The following is a 17148-nucleotide window of genomic DNA, read 5'->3' on the forward strand; positions in this document are numbered from 1 at the left end:
TTCCTCCAGTGCAGACTAGAAAATGTGGCCTTTCTTGGACCCCCTCTATGTGCAAATGGTTTGTAGGCCACAATCTTTAAAGACTGCAGGACCAAAGCTTAATAAATTAACTATTTTGCTCTTAAGATGACCTTTGTGGAGCAGTATTCTGTCTCACTGGCAGGGTGGTACAGTAGTGTCTCATCTATACTAATCTCCAATGACTGTAAACTGTTAAGGTGATTAACTGGAAGAGACAGTTCTTTCACCACATGTACAAATCACTGTGAATTGGGTCATATCTGCATATTTCATGCATTTATTGGTAGTAAAATTTGGGGAAGTGAAGTAGAGTTTATAATCTTTTATACAATCTTTTATTTTTCTTCCTTTCTTTTCAGTCTACAATTTATTCAATTACACTGAAACTCTATATAAACTTAAAATAAGAACTGTTTAAAATCCATCAACACTATAAAGTTAAAACTGTACTAAAAGTTTCCAGGTAGTTCAAAATCCCATTATATCCACTTTGATAATGCAGTAAGTTGTATCCCTTTCAGCTTCACAAAGGGAGAAATGAATCTATATTTCTATTCAAGTAAGAATTTAATTAAAACAAAAGGGCACAACAGATACAATGCTGAAATAATTATGCTTGAATTTTAAATACAGATATGAAAGTCGTTTTAACAGATTACAAACAAATCCAATGCCTAATATAAAAAAACTTAAGAAATGGAGGAGACTAATCCAAAGGGAAAAATTCTCTAGTCCATCTCTTGGTAAATGCTGCTATGACTCTGACATACCTACAGTCTCAAAGGACAGCTAAGTATATAGCCATAGGAATAAGCTGTAATTTTTCACATAGTTGTATATAGCCATAGAAATATGTTATAATTTCTCATTGCAATATTTTTTACTTGCCAGCTACTTTGAACATATATATATATGTATATATGCACACACACATACCTATATGTATGCATATTATATTTTATCAAAACAAGGCATCTTGAACATGCATACAATGGCTGACTAACAGACTGTAGTTAAATAGAAGCTTCACCCACTTGCCTTGTAGCAGAATTTTTTTAAGAGAATACTGTTTCCCAGTAGTAGGTAATAGATAATGTTTTCTACAGGAAGAAGCCGCTTACAGCTAAAATTAATGCTTTTGTAGTTTTTTATCTCTTCAAGGTAGAATTTAACATTTGTTGTTACTTCTCTAAAACAAACATATAGATCACAGACACAGTTTTCATTTCCAAGACTCTTCTACTCCTTGATGACTCCAAGTATTATATAATTACAGAATCCATACATCCAACATCAACTCTGATTTAATACTGGAGTAGCTGTAGAGCACTTTTTTATTTATCAAGGTCATATCTTGATGGCTGCACAAGCTTAGATAAATCAGGTGTTAAGCAGGCACATCTCCAAGGAATCTGGAAATTCTCTCATCTGCAATCCTCAGCATATCTTATTATTCACTGCCAAAGAAATGACTGATTAATTTTGTCATCTTTGCTCTGTGATTTTTGCTCAGCTGAAACTGCCTGCCCTCTTCTGCAATGCCCGATCAGACCTATTTAAGTTGATGCCTTTGATCGTAGACATTGAAGAGCTTGCTGACTTAGGCTTTGACTAAACATTCCTCCACTGCAATATTTATGCACAAAATCCTAAATGATAACTGACAGTCAAAGTAGATAACAAAAACTTGTGAGATGTTTCCACTATTTTACTGAAGCTCAAAATAGCTTTACTTGTGCTAGAGGTATCAGTCAAGATGAAAAATTGCTATTAATATAACAAAAGCCCAACAAATTTTGCTTTGATGAATAGTTTACTTCTCACAAACAAAGTATCTGAGGTCAGGAAAAAAATCTGTTACTGGAAAAGTATGCAGTATGATTTTTTAAAAATGCTTTAAATTCTTTCTGTAGTGTGATATCATGCATAGTTTTGGAAGCTAGGGGCATTTTACTATCAAACTGTTCCAAACAAAATTATGAAAACAAAGCTAATAAAAAAAAATACAATGGAAAGTTAAGCCCAATGGAAAAAAATCTGCCTCCAGCTCTTTATTAATCACATTCCAACACCAGAGGCTAAAAGTACATCAAACTGCACCAAATCCTTTTCACATGACAACCTCATAAATTATTCAACTCATTAGTAACACCAAGAGGCATAAAAATAACATCAGTATTAAGGATGTTTTCTTACAGAGAAAGGTCAGCTAAAAGTTTCAGTATTAAAATCCAAAGGCTTAAGCCTCTGAAAAGTAAGTATATCTAGATAGAATCAATTAATTATAACTTTGATGCATGCTGTTTTAAAATTCCATATGTTAATTTTAATATATGTGAAAAGTTAGAATTATTTATTTTAATTCTGCAAACACGACAATTTCAACCTATGGTAATTTTTATGCAACTACTAAGTTTGATGCATACCACCTCTAAAGACAACTGAGCTTTAATTTAATTTAATTTTATGTTGAATGCACTAACAGGTGAGTAGTGTGAAATTATATAGAAACAATCCAACATGAAACTACAACTACTTCAGTTTTTCTGTTTCTTTTGGTTGTAGCTTTGTCTTGCAGGCTAGGCCTACTACCAGGCAGCTGTCACCTGCACTAAAATATTAGAACACAGAAACTACATAAATGGAGGCAATCTTTGCAACGCGCTGAAACTGTTTAAGTGCAACTTGTATTATACTTCTCATAAAAAAAACCCAAAACCATTTCCAGCATCCTCTGAGTACAATCTTATCCCAAAGATACAACACTCCTGCTATAAAGGCAGGAAAAGTCCATCTAAGTAAATGGAAAGCTCCTGTTACTTTAAAATCAGGAAAGTATCAAGGCTTAAAACTTTCGAATAGTTTATAAATCAGATTTCTTCCTGTTTTAATGCTAGCTTAATATCCAAAATTAAAAATATTAATCAATAAGGATATTTTTAAGGGTTCTTATGCCTGTAGAATGCATAAAGCCCGTGGTTTTGATGATTATTTGCCTTACAAAAGCAACAGAGCCATTAGCGCAGTTTTGCATCTGCCTCCCATAATATCATATTTTGATATTTTGGAAGAATGTGGAGAAAAAAACCCTTTGTCAAATAAGCAATACTATATACTACTGGGGGAAATGTCTTGCTTAATCCAGCTTATGAAGAGTTTATGACCTGAAGTCCTGCACATGATAGCCTTCATGTTTCAATAAGTACTAAATTACACTAGCTCGTATAACTACACACACAGATATTCATTTATATGTCTAACCTTGTTTGAATCCCAGCTATTTGCCTCAACAACCTGCAAAGTTGGTGAAATGTGTAGGTCACACATTTCGCTTTATATCTATCATATTCAGAACTTCTGGCAACATTAGCCTTTGGCTACACATCAGCTGAAAGGTTCAACTTGCTTTGTGTATAATTACTTCCATTTTTTACTCCTAAATGCTGAAGAATCCCAGGATTTTTTTTCAGTACTACAGATTAAAAAAGGACAGAAAAACATTTCAATATTCTTTAAAAAATTCCTGTCTTTGATATGTGAGAGAGGTACCCCATCTTAAACCTGAGAAATAAATTTGCTTTAGACTTTTAGAGCACTCAGGTTCAGCCTGCTGTACAGAAGTCACTGAACATATGAAACTTTTAGATGATATAAGGGAATTTGTGAGCATGTTCCTCCTTCCTTTTTTATACTCCAGCTACCTCTCCAAGAAAATCAAACATCATCTAATCCTTAAGTTCCTAGACTGAAGCTCCTATGTAGTCAGTTCACTATTCAAATCACAGCTATCCTTAAAATAATTATTTTAAACAAGTTCTTACGTATTTCATGATTTGCAGAAAAAAATACTTTTGGCTGAGATTATGCATGCCAAGATAAAACTTCTGATATTTTTTAAAAACAGTTAATTCCTCATTCACGAAAGGTCTCCAATGGAACTATTACGACACATTAGTTTGACGGCCTAACAGTTTCATTCTGTCACTCTGGAGAGACAAGTTCAGTTACTTTTACCAGTGTCTCAAAATTAGCGTCTGGGAATGCTAGAGAGGTATAATGTGAATCCTTTGGGGATCAGAGAATTTAACAGCCCACAAGCTCAAGTCTTCTGGTTCATTAAAGTGTAAGAATTGAAAGAATTCCTTTTCTAAGAATATGTTGTCGTAGGAATTCTCAGCTGTCCTTAGAAAAGAAGGGACACTATTCTCAGGGATTCATGGACATCAAGAAAATATCATAAGCTATACTTTTAAGCAGGAGTTAGTACTGACCATATTCCACAGCAGCTTTTAGGAGAGCATCAGAATGAGTAGACCCAAAAGCATTGCGAACAAATCGCCTCCGCCGGCGCAAATCGTCTTCCCAGTAATCCAAGCGCCAGAAGTCATGCAGTTGGCTATGAAATAAAGAACACACACATCAGCACCTACCACAGCCTGAACTGTATTTACATACATTATAGTATAATTTCACTGCTGCTTTCCTATTTCAGGAATACAATCTTGTAAAAACATATATTACTAAAACTTATAATATTCTAATGTTTCTTTACATGCATTTATATATTATAAACCTCAGCACTGCCTTTCTCAAAATGTTCTGCCTGCTGCTAAAAACATTAATCACACTGAGCCCATTAACAAATGCAGCATCAAATTACAAGTATTAATGGCACAGCTTGCTTTCTTTTACAGTGTTTTTAACAAGGCTTGTAAATCATAGAATGGACCTCAGTGCAAATAGTTTGCAATTTAATGACTATGGTCCCTTAGCAGACTGAACTTAGAAGTATAAAATATTGCCCACTTGAATTTTGTGGAACTATGATTAAACTAATGTGCTGAAATATTCATTGAAATAATTCCCCACTGCCCCTAGCAACCTGAGAAAATTGCAATTTTATTCATTATTAATAACACTGAATTAGAGCAGCAAAAAAATTCCACCATGTGGTAATTGTCTTGGTAAATTATTATTCCAGCACTAACAGAGTACTAGGATGATTTTATAGCTTCCAGCTAATACAAGCCATTAACAACCATGGCCATCTTTGCGTTACATTGCCTTTTTACATTCAAAAGCAATATTGAAGTTCTGTAGAATGATATAAGCCGTTGTTAATCTATATTCAAGTCAAAACATACACATATATAATCATCTGGTATTCAACTTCATTTCTAAAGAAATGACCATCTCCACTTTCAGACAACTTCTTGACCTTACCAACACAAACATCTCTCACATCAATTTTATAAGTATGCTGTGGGATATTCAAGCAAAGCTGTATTTTAAGCCAACATTTAAAAAACTTTTTGGATCACTATCAAATACCCAAACTGTTTGTGGATACATCCTTATTACCAAACTTGCAATTGAACACACTATACACTTAAAATTATTCTGCAGATCATGACCTTGCAGACCATAATTAGGGAACCACTGCTTTAAACCAGTCATTTTAAATCTATCTGCAGAATGCTGGAGGTGCGTGGACAAAAGGCAGATAAAAAAGAAAAAAAGTTGTTGTTTTCAACTCACGAGTATGGACTACATCTGTGCTGGATTTTTCTAGGTGTTAGTTTAGCCACTGTCTTCTATATTGCTTTCACTTTGAGAAGCTATGCACTGGTAGCCATTTCCAGAGGAAATGTAGAAATATGCTAATGTAGAGCAGACCTTTTCATTTTTTACAGTCCACAACTACTTTTTTCATGCTTGCATGAGTTCTTGTCCAACTTTACGAACTGCTGTCGTGAGACCTGGATCAGGTCTGGAGGGCAAAGCACCAAGGCGAGTGGATGTAGCAGCATACCTTCTAGCCACTTACAAATTTTCAGAATCAGCACACCATCATTTTTAGTCAATGTATTTTTTTTGCATTCTGAATGAAATTTTCACTATGGGCTTGAGTCTGCATCAAGGTCCTCATTGCTGCCTTGCAGAACAGGCATTTTACTTATCTACAAGATAAGAGTTCAGTGGGAGCTGCTTCCTCACCTAGAGCAGTTCAGAGCATCTTGTGTAAAGGTGAGGCAGGGACTCTGAGCTCTCACGGTGGGAAGATGCAGCATTAATGGCCTGGTCTGCATGCGATGAGACAGAAATATCTTGCTATCCTGAGTGTCAATTATCTTTTGCAAAGTAAAATAGCCTACTTTGGTTTTGTACTATGATACAGTTTTTGCTCACAGATGTCATCTTAGCTTGAAGTATCAGTCCATCATTTCTCCTCCTACACTGAGCACTGAATAATTTTATTGCCACTGCTAAATCCCCTTGACCCTTACGTGATATGAAAGCAAAAATGGGCAGACAACTGCCCCATGGTTTAAAAGGCAAAGCTTAAAGACTCCTTGCACACTCCTAGTCTATGTTTTAAACTGATTATATAAAAGATAATCCTAAAGGCTTTTTATCACAGTGATTATTTTGAAGGGAAAGAAACTTTCCCTTTTTACTTCCATCTAAGAGTAAGTCATGATGAAACAGGAGTAAAGATATTAATGAAAACTCTTTTAAACACACAAGTTCTCTGAAATGGCATTTGTCTCCACAATAATAATAAAAAAGATTGTTAGGTTGATAAGAATGATACAACTATGTAAGAATTAAAAACTTTTAATGAAATTAAGAAATATTCAAAGACTAAAAAAATTACATTTTTAATTTGTTCTGTGTTTAATCTGGTAATCCATTAATTTCATTAATCAGTCTGAAAAATACTGTATATTCTCAGCAGAAAGTAAAATAGATTTTAAAGTCACTATTTTAATGAAGTGCTAAGTAAAGAAGTGATGAAATTGTCAGAGCATAAAGCCTATTTTGGGGACTCAAAAGGGGGTTAAAAAGTTCACCAGGGATCGAAGTCTGAAATACATAATAATGGTGCAAAATAAAAATTTTGAAATAATAGAACACAAACCTTATTCCTAATCACAGATTATATGGCTTTTTAAAACTGAACTGAAGTTTCTTTCCAGAGTTTTCTACAGGAATCTATCCTACACCATTATTATATACTTCCAGATACTGGAAGATGGTATCTGAACCCTAAAGAAAAGGTTTCAGAATCTGAACCAGTTACTTTCAGATTTAGCCTTGACTCTTTGACCAACATCTTCAATAAAAAGACAAGACATTTTCTCCTACCCTATTGTTAGCAAGAAAGCAGACGCCTGAAAAGCTGATGGCTATACTTACAGAAAGTTTTGAATGGTTGAGTTTCATCACTTGCATTATAGACAGATAAATTTGTGGGATTTTCCTAAAAAGTTATATTATGACATCTTTGGATTAGATTAAAAATACTAGTAAGTAGAAGACTGTGGCCACAAGCTCCACCCTAAAACTAATAATTTAACCTGCTTTAAAAGTCCAGAGCTATAGACTGAATCAGTATTAAGTTGTCTAGCCCCTAGATTACAGTACTTTAGAAATACTTATATTCTAATCCTGTGGATATTATGCAGGCTTTAAGATTTTTTCAGGAATTTAGGTAGCTGTTAGGTAGCTCTAAATGATGGCTGTAAATCAAGCAGAACCACACTTTCTAACTCTGTACGGGGCACAAGTCAGTCCTAGAGAAAGCGTGTCTGCAAATTGTCCACATCTCTTTCTGCAACAACCCATTTTTCCTAGAAGTGACTTGGCTAAATCAAGTCATTTTAGTAATTTATTTCTGCAACAAGTACAATATTTCAATAAGCTTTACTTTTCTTAATAATGTATATTATTAATAATCCTTATTTCCACAGCCAACTAGATTACATGTAATTTCTCATTTCCCCATATCATATACCAGTTAAGTGACATTTTGAATCAGGCTTGTTTGAATGAAAAAGTATATATTAAGCATACTGTAATGAATTTTTTTTTTAAGAACTGAAAGTTCATAGTATAATTCATGAGCTACTCCTACATACTTCAGAAAAGAAATATCTGTATCATTTTAACTGAACAGTCATTTAAAATGCACTCTAAAACACATGACCCAAAGAAGTCTGCACCATGAGTTTAACTGTGAAGATAATTTCCTTACAAACGGTAATATAATCCAACATAAACCTTTATCATCCTTATCATAATGAGGGCTGGTATGAAACTAGTGATATTACAAGGTTACTAACAATAAAAAATTTTATTTGGAGTGGTGTGCATATTGCAAACTTAATCCCAAATTTCAGATGTGCAGTATTTCATACAGTTAACACAGACACAGAATGTACATGTTCTAATGGAATAAGCCCTATTTAACTACAGTTAATGAAGGATTACAAATTCTATTTCACTGTCATCACTGGTGCCCACTTAGCAGCTCGCTGTGTACATTCTCCTACTGTAAACAGTATTTTATCTTGTTAAAGGCCAACATGGAATGGAAAGGCAAAGTGGTTTTATGCTACCCCAGATAGCCAATGTGGACTTTGATAAGATAGAGCAAAGAGCTTTGAAGTGTCCCAAGGGCAGGTTGCTCTAAAACTCAGAACTGCCCAGAATTCTATATAATACTCTGCTACCATACCACACACACCTTCCATGTATTTGGGGACAAAGATTATCAAGATGGACTAAAGGATTTCAGGTAGCCAAATCTATTACCTTCTTGGAGGAGAAACTGGGTAGCGCTCTGCCGCCAAAACAATTTAGAGGAATATCAAGCCAGCTTGAATAGCAAAGTCCTCCGTGCCTTTTCACAACACCTCTATAGCTCCGACTTTTTAAAGACAACTTTTGAAAATATTTCTATTAACTCCTTCAGCCACAGCTCCGAAGAAGAGTATGGGAAGGGTTTGTTCTTTTACTTATGAATATTAGCTGTCCTAAACAGCAAGCTTTTGTCCACCCTGTGGGCAGTTAGCATCAATGACAGCAGCTCCATGGCTGTGAAACCCAGTCCCTGTTCACGTACAAACGCAGTTTGCTGTATGTCACCTACAGCTACAACAACTAGAGGCAAATACAAACAGTGGAGAGTAGCAGTGCACATGTCCATAAAAGATCCTCAGACTGCAGCCCAAAGGATGGGCTGCCCAAAGAACGGGCTGCCAGATGGAAAAGATTAAGTTCGAATATGTTAATGAAGAGGAACAAGCCTGCAGGCATGGGGGAAGGGGAAAATGTTGTTTGTAAAAAGAGGTGGGTCACAGAACTGGAAGGATGTCAGAGAATCCATAGTCTTTGCAATACTGGGAAACTGCCTAGAAAAGGCAAGGAATTGATGATTTATAATTTCAAGAATTAGTCCTGGCTGTTTTTCTGCAACATATTTTAAAAAGGAAAAACAATTCTTTTCACAGTGTGGAATTACGACTGTTTTGAGAAATTAGAAAAAATGTTTATTGGAAAACTATAAAGCATTTCCCTAAGGTAAAATGAAGAACAGAAAATTTGTAACATTAAAAGAAAAAAGTAAGTAAAAGAAAACTTGAAATACAAAACATATAAATCATTCCTTATGCAATATTTATTACAATTAAAAAGTACAAGCCAAAATATAAATCTATTTGCCAGAAGATCTAAGTAGTAAAAGTCTGTAGCAATGAAAGAGCAAATACTGCTCAGAAGTGGTATAGCACCCTGACTGTGCTTGAAAGAGAAACAGTGACTGCTGGTTTTATCAAGATGGTGAGACAGGTATCCAAAAATCACATCCCACGTTACAATGGCTAAAAGAAAACAAAACCTTGTTGTACATGAACAGAAACAAGAATCAGAAGCCTTAATTAACATAACTATTATAGTTACCCTACACAAAAAAAGATTTTTTTAGTTACAAAAATCACAAAGCTCCATTATGTTTTTCCAAAGAGCATGGTACAGAATCCCAGAAATAAAATTAGAAACACTGAAAACTAAGAATAATGCTAAACAAATAATGCCAATAATACTAAAAACTGGAAATACTAACACAGGGAATAAAGATGTCAATGAACCTGAGAAACATCTAATGCCATGAAAATTGAAAAAGATGGTAAAAAGATTATAAACAGGAGTTTAAAAATATCTTTAGGCATTCTTATAAACAGCAACATATTTTTTTTCTCTTAAGTACACATGCACAAGAATTATTATTGTTAAACATCAGGAGTATATTTGGCAGAATTTCAGGGCAGAAGGGAAAAAGTCTCAGAAAAAGAGCTTACCATTTAAATAGAAGGATGCTCAATACTCGGGAAAATTTAGGTAACATTTAATCTTTTGAAAGTTTTTTATGAATATGAAGTTGAGTGACTCAATTCTTGAGTGAGAAGTTTCATACTGTAATTTTTGAAAGATGCTGGGCAGATGCATCCTAGGGAAGTCATGTGGATGATACATGGATTGCTGGAAGCAGGGCTACAAGGTTTAAGATATCAGTACAATACGATGAAGTTATGTTCACAAACTGGTGAGGTGACATAACAGCAGGAAGACAGGCCATGAAGAAGAACATAAGACCTTGGTGGAGAGGGCACTGGCAATACATATTGGGGGATGGTGATGAAGGCAAGGTTGTGGCAGTGGGCAGACAAGGGATGCCTAGGCTGTTGGTTAGGGATAGCATTCCCTGGGGGATGGCTGGATGGTCAGTGACTGCTAGCTTTTTCTCCAGTTTATCTTGTATTTGTATTCAGTGCAGCAAACGAGCATGGGTAGAAATGAGAGAGAAAGCAAAGGAGCTCCCTGCGAATTTGGTTAAGCAGTTAGTGTCCTGGTCACTGACAGCTGGAGGAGGCGGTGGGGAGAGCACAGCAGTCCAGCTAGATGACTTACATCCCAGCAGCATGGCTAGAAGGCACGCCAGCACTGCTGTATTCAGAAGTGTCATGAGAGATGAGAGGTATTTTTGTACCTCCTGTGTAGGGCCGCCAAAATTTGAAAAATTAAAATGAGAAGAGACATGAGACAGGAATGACTGGTGAAATTTGAGGAGAAATGTAGACAAAGTCAGAGCCTTAAAAATGAAAAAGGACTTGATAGAAAGTCTAGAATTAGTTAGTGAGGAATTAAAAAAGAAAAGTAATAGGGCCTACCAAATAGATAATATTCATTGGAATAATTTTACTGGTGCAGGAGTGAAACAGAAGGACAGATTAAGAGGTTTCTTCTGGCAATATTTTCCATGATACTGGGAAATGGGAAACCATAAAGACAACAGATTGGGAGGCAAAGAAATTGAAAAGCATAGATGAAAAGTTTGAAATGTAATTACTGATTGGTGAAGAAAAAGCAACATTGAGATGGAAAAAATGGAGAAGCAGTAAATATGTAAGGAACAGATATGTGAGAAGAAAACCGATTACTATGGAAACTAGTGGCAGAGAAATAACTGTGAAAGTGGATGAGAAGAGAAAGAAAGCCATGTGAATAATTATGGATAGATAAATGGATAAATACTGGGTTATCAAGAATATGTTAGATAATCTATAATATTTTGAGACCTGTGAATTTGAGCTACTTTTGTTTAAGGCAGTGATCTCCAGAAATCTGTGGTTTAGGGCTGATCTGTGGGGTTCTATGATTACTTTATGAACAGAAAAAGGGAAAAAATGCTTCATTTTAACACAATTGATAATATACGCAGCACAACTTAGCAGAAGATTACATACTAGTTGACCCACAGGTTTCCCTGTGAAGACTGGAGAATGGTAAAAGTTTTTAAAATAGGGAAGAAAAAGTTTTGGAGTTGTTTACACTTGTAAAGGATGAATGTAACTGATAAACCTGCAAACTTTTACAGAGATCGGTATCTGTGTGTTGTAGCTTTGCAAGGTTTGGGTGGAGGGGAAAGGTTTTCACGTGGACTTTGAAATAAGGGTGAAAGACAGAACGGAGGAACTCAAAGTAACAGAAAATACTACCACTGATCATCAGAACAGGAGCAGAGGAGTCACCTTTGAAAAGCAAAAAGAAAACTGCCAACACAGTTTCTCTCCTATTATCATGTTACTAATGGTCTTGCATTAATAATGAAGGACAAAGCTGAGAGGAACAGAGAATTGGCTACAAATGAAAAGAGAGCAAAAACTATCAGAAGAGGACTAATGATTAAAGATCCACCAAATTCCTGGAGAAGAATTTTCTAAGAGTTATTTTAAAGTGTAGCATCTTTGTCAGAAAAGAGGGGGGTGATTTATGTGGCTTTTAGTCTCTTTTTAAGGCATTGGAAAAAGGTATATTTAATACACACTCTTAAGGAAACCCTCCAACTCCTGAAACTTTTATGACTTAATTTCAGTGAAAAAATTGAGGACACTGAAGTTCAAAAGACGAAAAATAGAAAGGGGAAGCTGAAAACAGAAATCTCTCCAGATGTATTCATCTTCAGTCAGATGAGACATCAGAACGGAGAGTAATGCCAGTAGATGTGAAAAGGAGGCTGTGGCCATAGAGATGTTCCTTTTAGCTGTGGTAGTACCTGAAACACAAAGTTCTAAGGCAGTTAATTCCCAGACTACACTGTATGGTCTGATAACTTGCTTCTGAACATCAGGAAAATTTATATAAAATGCAGACAATTTGTAAAGGGATTGGGGATTTTAGTATATTACATAGGGTCTGAAGGAACAAACCGATAATGAACACACACACACTCACAAAGAAGGATTAACAATTATCCTGACTGTATAGATTTTTTATAAAGCTTAGATCTCAGAATGAGATGTCATTCTGGAATGCCTGCTATATTATTAAACAGTAGTAAACTTATACCAAGAAGCAGTAACTTTAGGGAAATAAGACTAACCATGCATAATGCTATATGGGAAAAAAACATAAGGAAAAAGTCACGAACCTCTTAAAAAAATTAGCAATGGAATGACAATAACTCAAATGTCTACAAAGTAAAACTAAAGGTAAGTAGAATTTTTTAAATTATCAAATTGCTTTAACATAAAACATAAATTTATAAGTGATGCGAGATAACTTTGGCAAATCTATCTAAATACTAATGTGCAATAGTAAGACACTACATGTAGTGCAGCTAAATGAAGCAATACAATTTCCTGAAGTTTTATACTCAGTTCATTTTAGTTAATCCTATGACACTGAATGAACAACTGAGGCAACATAAAAAGTGGATACATAAATTATCAGTGTTTGACTCACCAGAATCACAATGGGTGTTTTTAGTAACAAAATATCAATAACAACAGAATTCAAGGGCACCAAATTCTAGGAATAATAAATTGTATCCCTAGAAACACTAAAATGCAATAAATTTTAAGGTTGCTAAAATTATGACATAAAATAATACTATCTCTGAAGAAAAGGAAAAGAAAATGTTTGGAAGAATACTCTATAGTTTAACTCCTATTTCTAGTTTGGAACCTTTATTCTATTTCAGAATGTGTTGTCATCACTCCAAACAAAGAAGCAGCAAAACCCCCCAAACCCAAAAAGCCTTTTCAAAGTTTCAAACAAATGAAAATTTGGGTAAAATTAATTTTTGGAAAATGTCTTGGAAGAATATACAGTATTTTAGGACATTTTTATTTTTAATGCATTTTTGTTACGTCATGCCATCTCAGCACAGTGGCGTACTTGGTAAGATTTCATAAGTACTACCATGATGCCACAGTATAACCAACTCCAAGATGGAATGAATGGTATATTGAGGTTGCCTCTCTCTTTCTTAACTGACTGCAAAAAGAGACAGACAGAATGGCTTAGACTAGAAGCATAATTGTAGATGGCTAAAATTAAGTAAAATGTATTCTATGCTAAATGTGCAGCTTTTCTTATTCAAAATGTAGAAATATCTCAAAGTTTCACTGACACAAAAATTGAACTATCTAGCAAGCTATCTTCCAATTTCAAGAATAAAATATCTATTTATTATGCATTTGGACTACTACGTTTGTTATAACATCACATCAGAAATAAGTACCATGACATCAGCTTACGCACTCCTGCTGTGAAGAAATACATGAAAATAAAATAAAATTTCAAAATGAAAAATTTTGAAGGCTTTTATTAATTTAAAAAAATGAAAGGGAAAATATCAGGAATTTTCATAGAAACTTATACCATCATAATTTTTTCACCAAAAGATTTAACCAAAATAATGTTTTCTGATTAAAAAAAGTTTTAAATCAAAATTTCCATTCAACTCTTCTTCCGTTTGTACAAGTATACCACCTGCTGGTAGCAATATTATTTTGCTTCTTAAGCACCTTGTGTGTCAAATTAAAAGAAGAATAAAAGTGGGTGCCCTCTGAACACAACAAACAGGAGTCCTCATGAAATAGTACAACTTTTTGGCAAAATCGTCTGGAAAGTATTTTGCCATTTTACAGCTACAATCCATAAGTAATCAGATAAACATCTCAGAAAATAACTTGTTTATCTTAATTTTAACAAAGTAAAATGCTCATTTAATAAACTAAATGGAAAATGTTTTAGGACAATTATTAATTTTGCCATAAAGATGCTGTTTTTTGAATGAGGTTAGCTTTAATAGATAAAGTTCTTATGATACTAAGGTATTTACAGAATTGAAGTTCTTTTTTTTTTAAACCAAGTATTCAATGTAATTCAACTCTTGGAACTTCAAACATTAAATATTCTTCCAGCAACAACTCTGTAGACAGCATTTGTCTGATAATACAGCTTGCTACTTCAGTTTTTCAGCCAAGAATATCAAAGTGCGTTTGAGTCAGAAGCATGGGGACTCAGTTCTACCTTGGGAAGGTAAACAATTGGTTGCAGAAAAAACACATAAACTGCTGTTATGACCAATGGAAAGTAAGAGAACTGTCTCTTGTAGTTATGCTTTGCCTCTAGTATAGCATCTTATTGTCTGAATCCCTTCTTGCACAGAAATTCATTTAAAAAAACCCAAAATCCAACTTCCCAGAAAACAACCCTTGCCCACCTAACTGTTTTTTCTTGTAATTCGCTTGGTTCAGGTGTAGTACTGAAAAGGGAAGACAGAGAGAATGATTTATTCGTATCTCACAGAGACACCATCCTCCTTTGCCTTCTGCACAAGTGCCATCTTCTCCACTTATGTAAATGATAGGCAATTTTGCTCCTGAGTGAAATGACCACCACTAGGTTCTTTAGATAGCTTTTTCTACTTTTTCTGAAAAGAAAAAAAAAGTCAATTTTCCCTTTGAATTCCGAATGGCAATAATACCACTGCATTAAGAAACTCAGATAAGCAAAGCTGGAGGTTGGGGTCCCTCCTCAGCTTGTTGTAAATAACACCCCCATACTGTCCACATCAGCACATCACAGAAGTTCTGAGATTTTGTAGATGTTACGATGAAGCAGGCACCATTTACAAGAAAAACAATTTACTCTGTATTTTGAGATTGTTATTTATCATATTAAATATATAACTAGGGACAACAGGGTCCTAGCTTCTCAAAAAAATCTAGGCTTTTGTGACTTATCTGCAGTTCCAGAAGAGTTAAACACTAGGTCAACGTTGCTTCAGTTAGAGTTTCTGTGCTTGAACAAGTGAAAAAACAGTCCCAAGTTTTCAAAGTGGGAATCCAAAGTAAGAGAGTTTGTGGAAGCTCTTGAAAACTTTGGTGCCTCATTGGCTTACTTAAAGGTCAAACACTAAAGGCTCAGACTTGTAAGCAGGGATAACATATGTGACTGCTGATGAGGATGCTGCCCCAACTGTCTGCTCCATTCCAGATGCACAGATTAAGGTGTCTGAATTTCTTGTGAAAGAACTACTGAAGAAGCTACTGAGCATTCAAACTACAGTCCAGTTTCAAGGCAAACCAGCAATGACTTGCCAAAAAAATCTAGAGCTGTACTTTTAACATAAACAGCAGGGTTGAGGTAGACAGCTAGGACTTGTTATCTCATTAGTTACTCCTGTTTGTAAGTCACAGCTCAAAGGCTATGGTATCCAGGAATAGAAATTTTGTCTCTCAAAACTTTTAATTAGAAGAAAGAAAAAGTGTTTTATCTAAATATTTTTAAAGTGTTATTCTAAAAGTAAGACACACAGCTTTTTTTTTTTTACTGCTATTTCTTAAAAACCCATAATGAATTACTGTTTCAAACCTTTATAAATTATTCAGGCTGCAACTGTTTAAAGACAGCTAACTTATAAACCTGGCATTGGGATGAAATAATTAGCTTCCTTGAGGCCTATCAATGAACAGCAACAATAATCAAGATCTAATAAATAAATAATAAAGTTTTACCTAGGCAATTATTTTCATTTCCATCATGCAGAGCTGTTTATTAAAATGCAAGTCTAATAATACACTATTCTAACAGAATGATTATTTTTGCAAAATGCTGTTTCAAGCTTGGTAATTGGAAATCTTTGAATTCAAAATTTATAGAAGTCTGAAGTTTTACACTTTCTGCAAGTTTTTCGGGACAGATTTCTTTTTCTCCTAAGTATCATCTGGAAGTACAGCATAAGTTAAGACAAAGCACACATCTAGCTTTAAACCTAATATTGTTCTTAAGAATTGAAACAAAGACATGCTGGCCCAATTAGTCGATATGTCTTGACTGGTGTATAACCAGTTATTCCTGTCCACAAATGCAACTTATATTGATGAAATAAACATTTGCCAAGTGGCATAGCCATGAGTGCTATCGAATTTTTAATAGAGACCATGTTTACAATACTATCAAATAAATGCTGAAGTAATCCTAACTTTGAATTTTTTTGTTCCTGGGAATTTTTGTAAGAGCTAAGAAACCAGCTTGGCAAGTAAATCAAAACTGTTCTATTTATACTTTCTGACAGTCAAGAGGTTCTTTAGAAGTATAGAAACAGTCTTCTATAAAACATCCCAAAATATATCAGCATGACCTAATGAGTTATTTTTGGCTCTGCAAAACTCATGGGAGAAGAAGCAGACATGACATTAAAAAAAAGGACAACACAATTAAAACTTCCTTGTTCTCTGTCTTGAAAAAAAGTCTCTATTTTAGTGAGCTTTGAAAAACAAGCAGCATAGGCTTTAAAGAATTTTTGCATACAGAGTATTTGACAATGCATTATTCTGGATATACTTTTTAATGTTATCCTTCCTTTTAGCTACTTAATCTGTTAAGCAATTCTGTGTGACAATCACGAGACACAGCTGATTTGTCCCCTCTGTAGCATGAATCTGTGACATGACCATATGTATCTTCTGCATTTTCTATGTACTTTCATAG

General features: G+C 34.6%; 1 protein-coding gene across 4 annotated transcripts in view; it reads right to left on the bottom strand.

The window, feature by feature from the left end:
* Positions 1-17148, bottom strand: part of NBEA (neurobeachin) — a 522877-nt gene that overhangs the window by 193873 nt on the left and 311856 nt on the right. For all 4 annotated transcript variants that reach the window (XM_072854755.1, XM_072854781.1, XM_072854766.1 and 1 more), the window contains one exon: positions 4293-4417. In XM_072854755.1, the coding sequence (XP_072710856.1) occupies positions 4293-4417 (125 nt within the window). The remainder of the gene's footprint in view (positions 1-4292; positions 4418-17148) is intronic.

This window comes from Ciconia boyciana, chromosome 1, assembly GCF_034638445.1.
Source record: "Ciconia boyciana chromosome 1, ASM3463844v1, whole genome shotgun sequence".
NCBI lineage: Eukaryota > Metazoa > Chordata > Aves > Ciconiiformes > Ciconiidae > Ciconia > Ciconia boyciana.